Genomic DNA, 3,118 nt, shown 5'->3' on the forward strand with positions numbered 1-3,118 from the left:
CAAGTGTCTTAGCCACTATGCTACCAGAGGTTGGGCAATCTACTTCCGTAGTGATACTGTCTCGGAAACCCAAGGAGGGGTCGCTATGAGTCGGGGCCGACTCGACAGCAGACAACAACAACAACAGATTCATTTAATGCTAGCATTTTACCCCTCATTAAAATACATTTCACACAGCTTTTTTTTGTAGTTTAAGGAAATCAAAAACTTTTCCTTCAGTTATAACATTTCATGATCCTCTCCCAGTTCAGCCCTCCTTTCCAAATCCAGAGTTCAGATGTCAGGACACAGTGATATCAGGAAAGATCAAAGGTGATAACCTATTAATTAGGCTATTCCTCATTATGAAATAAGGAGCTCTGATGGTATATTGGGTAAGGCACTTGGCTGCTAACCAAAAAGTCAGTGGTTCGAACCCATCAGCCACTCTGTGGAAGAAAGATGAGGCTGTCTGCTTCTGTAAAGATTTATAGCCTTGGAAAACCAATAAGGGTTAGTATAAGTTTACTAACCCAGTAAGGGTTAGTAAAGATTTATAGCCTTGGAAACTCAATAAGGGAATCAATTCAGTGGCAGTGAGTTTGGTTTTGGAATTATGAGATGATTGTTATTGTTGGTGTTATTCTGTTTGTTTTATAAGCTTTTAAAATCTGTAGCACTTGCCCAAGAACAATGACTTGTTTTGAGCACTTTTATGTATAAAGTGCTGGGGATGCAAAGATGGTTAAACATGTTCTCTGCTCTCAAGGTAAGGTGGTGCAAATGGTTTGCCCTTGATTATTAACCTAAAGGTTGGCTGTTCAAACTCACCCAGCAGCACCTCAGGAAAAATGCCTGATAGTCTGTTGTGGTAAAGATTACAGCCAAGGAAATACTATGGAGCAGTTCTACTCCGTAAGACATGGAGTTGCCATCAGTCAGAATCCACTCAATGGCAGTGGGTTTTTGTTCTTTTTCTGCTCTCAAGAAGTTCACAGACCGAGAAAAAGCAAAGTTCAATAAGGTGTGCTAATGCCACTGCAGAATCATAGTATTGTAGGATTATATTACGAGGATATAATAGAGAAAGAAAAGAAATAGTGGTGGATAATTATCATGACCATATATAATTTATGATTCAAATGTGATTGCTTTTGAAACTGATGTGACAACCAGCATAAACCAGACTGTCTTGGTATACATGATCACCCCGGTGGAGGAGGTTGAGGGCTATAAAGCATGGCCTACACTTGATATTATATCTTGATGTTAAAACAACCTAAAGTGTGTAGCAGTAAAGTTTGTAGCAGCCTGGGGCTCTTTTCACTCAAATCTTAACCATGTTTAAGATAAATTTACAAACTACAGCAGCAACAAAAGAGAACAGAAAAAAAAAAAAATTAACACGAATAATGACAAGTGCTAAGAATTCAGATGAGAGAAAATTATGGTTTAGGACTCAGCAATTGTCAATCAGGGAACCAACTAGCTCACTGTCATGAACACCCTGGAGTATTTGCGAAATTGGCAAGTGTTTTTTGCTTGTTATACTAATTTGGGGTAGAAAGGTGGTACTATGGGTTACTAGTCTCAGTCAAAAAGAATTTTTCAACCCCAAATGCCAGTAGTGTAGCAGGTGAGAAAATTTTGAGCATTGGGAACAGAGAAGAAAGGACATGATTCATTGCTCTTTGTTTTATTTCCTTGAAATTGGAAATATTGTATCTTCTATTAATTAAGCAAATTCTTCTAACAGGATTATGAGTTTCTCTTTGAAGTTGGTGTTTCCAATGTATTTGGTCCTGGGACTCGAATTCCAAAGGCTGCTGTTCAAGTACTTGATGATATTGAGAAGTGTTTGGAAAAGAAGCAACAATCTATGTAACATTTCTGTTTTTTTTTCTTCAAATAGTCTTTCAGTTCTGATCAATGAAGAGGGAAAAGCCATGTCTTCAATTTAATTCAACACTTATATGTACTTTTCTTGAAAGCTTTACATTAAAATACCCTACTTACAAGAATGTTGTCATGCTGTGTGTATGTACAATTTAACTTTTAAAATTTAAAGTCATTAAAAATCCTCTGTAATACATGTTCAATATTTTATCAAAAACTAGACAGATACTATGTTTTAAAATTGTGATATTTATTAGAAATATTTATTAGAAATTCATTTACTTTCTAAAAATTAAACTTTACCTAAGGAAATATGACTAGTTCCATCTTCAATTCAGTATGACATTGACTTGAGCACTAAAAAATAAAATCTATATATGAATGAAATCATAACCCTCATCTAGGAAAAAATAGTGGTAGAAAATTTGTATGAATAGATTTTTGGTTGTGCTCTACAGCCAAACTCTAGCTGCTTCACCTAGATTAAAAAAAAAAAAAAAAAAAATCCACTGCCATGGAGTCTATTCTGACTCATAGTTACCCTATAGGACAGAGTAGAACGTCCCCATAGGGTTTCCAAGGCTGTAAATCTTTATGGAAGCAGGCTGCCTCATCTTCTTCTGCAGAGCAGCTGGTGGGTTCAAATTTGCAACATTTTGTTAGCAGCCAAATGCTCTAACTACTGGGCCATCAGAGCTTAAATCAGATCCAGAAGGTTGGAACATGTGGGAAAGGCAGAATATGTTTTGAATCTGACTTGACTTTCTTCCTGAGCATGTGTATGTTATGCTTGGTTCAAGACCTGGAGGCCTGGATGTTTAGAACATTCTCTAAAATGAAAGTACTTAGATTGTTGGTATTGCTTTGTCCAGAATGGTGATGTAAGCTATGGTTGCTAGAGTGTAGCAAGAATTGAACTCTCTGTCTCCAAAACAATGCTGCCTTGCATAGACAGTGACTAGAAGTTGCATGCTTCTGTCAAGGACTCTGAGGACCAAGGGAAGTTACAATAATATATAAAGTCTAGATAGCCACCTGGAACATAAATTCTTTGATTTTGTTCCATTAATTAATTTTGCTGGGAACTTAATCTAATGGGAGTAGATGGCTTTTCTCCCAAATCTACAGTTAATCATGAACATTGCAATTTATAATGAAGATCAGAGTTGTGAATGTTTATAAAATTGTGGAAAATGTACTTCCTTTTGTAGAAGAAGGTAAGTATCATGAAAACCAAACATAA

At 36.2% G+C, this 3,118-nt stretch overlaps 1 protein-coding gene across 1 annotated transcript in view; it reads left to right on the forward strand.

Moving 5' to 3' along the window:
• MMUT (methylmalonyl-CoA mutase) overlaps positions 1–1,864 on the forward strand; it is a 51,014-nt gene extending 49,150 nt beyond the window's left edge. The window contains exon 12 of the mRNA XM_007936160.2: positions 1,736–1,864. Coding sequence (XP_007934351.1) covers positions 1,736–1,864 — 129 coding nt within the window. The remainder of the gene's footprint in view (positions 1–1,735) is intronic.
• The last annotated feature ends 1,254 nt before the right edge of the window (positions 1,865–3,118 follow it).

Source organism: Orycteropus afer, unplaced genomic scaffold (genome assembly GCF_000298275.1).
Source record: "Orycteropus afer afer isolate SDZICR_OR568_19922 unplaced genomic scaffold, OryAfe1.0 scaffold00034, whole genome shotgun sequence".
Lineage (NCBI taxonomy): Eukaryota > Metazoa > Chordata > Mammalia > Tubulidentata > Orycteropodidae > Orycteropus > Orycteropus afer.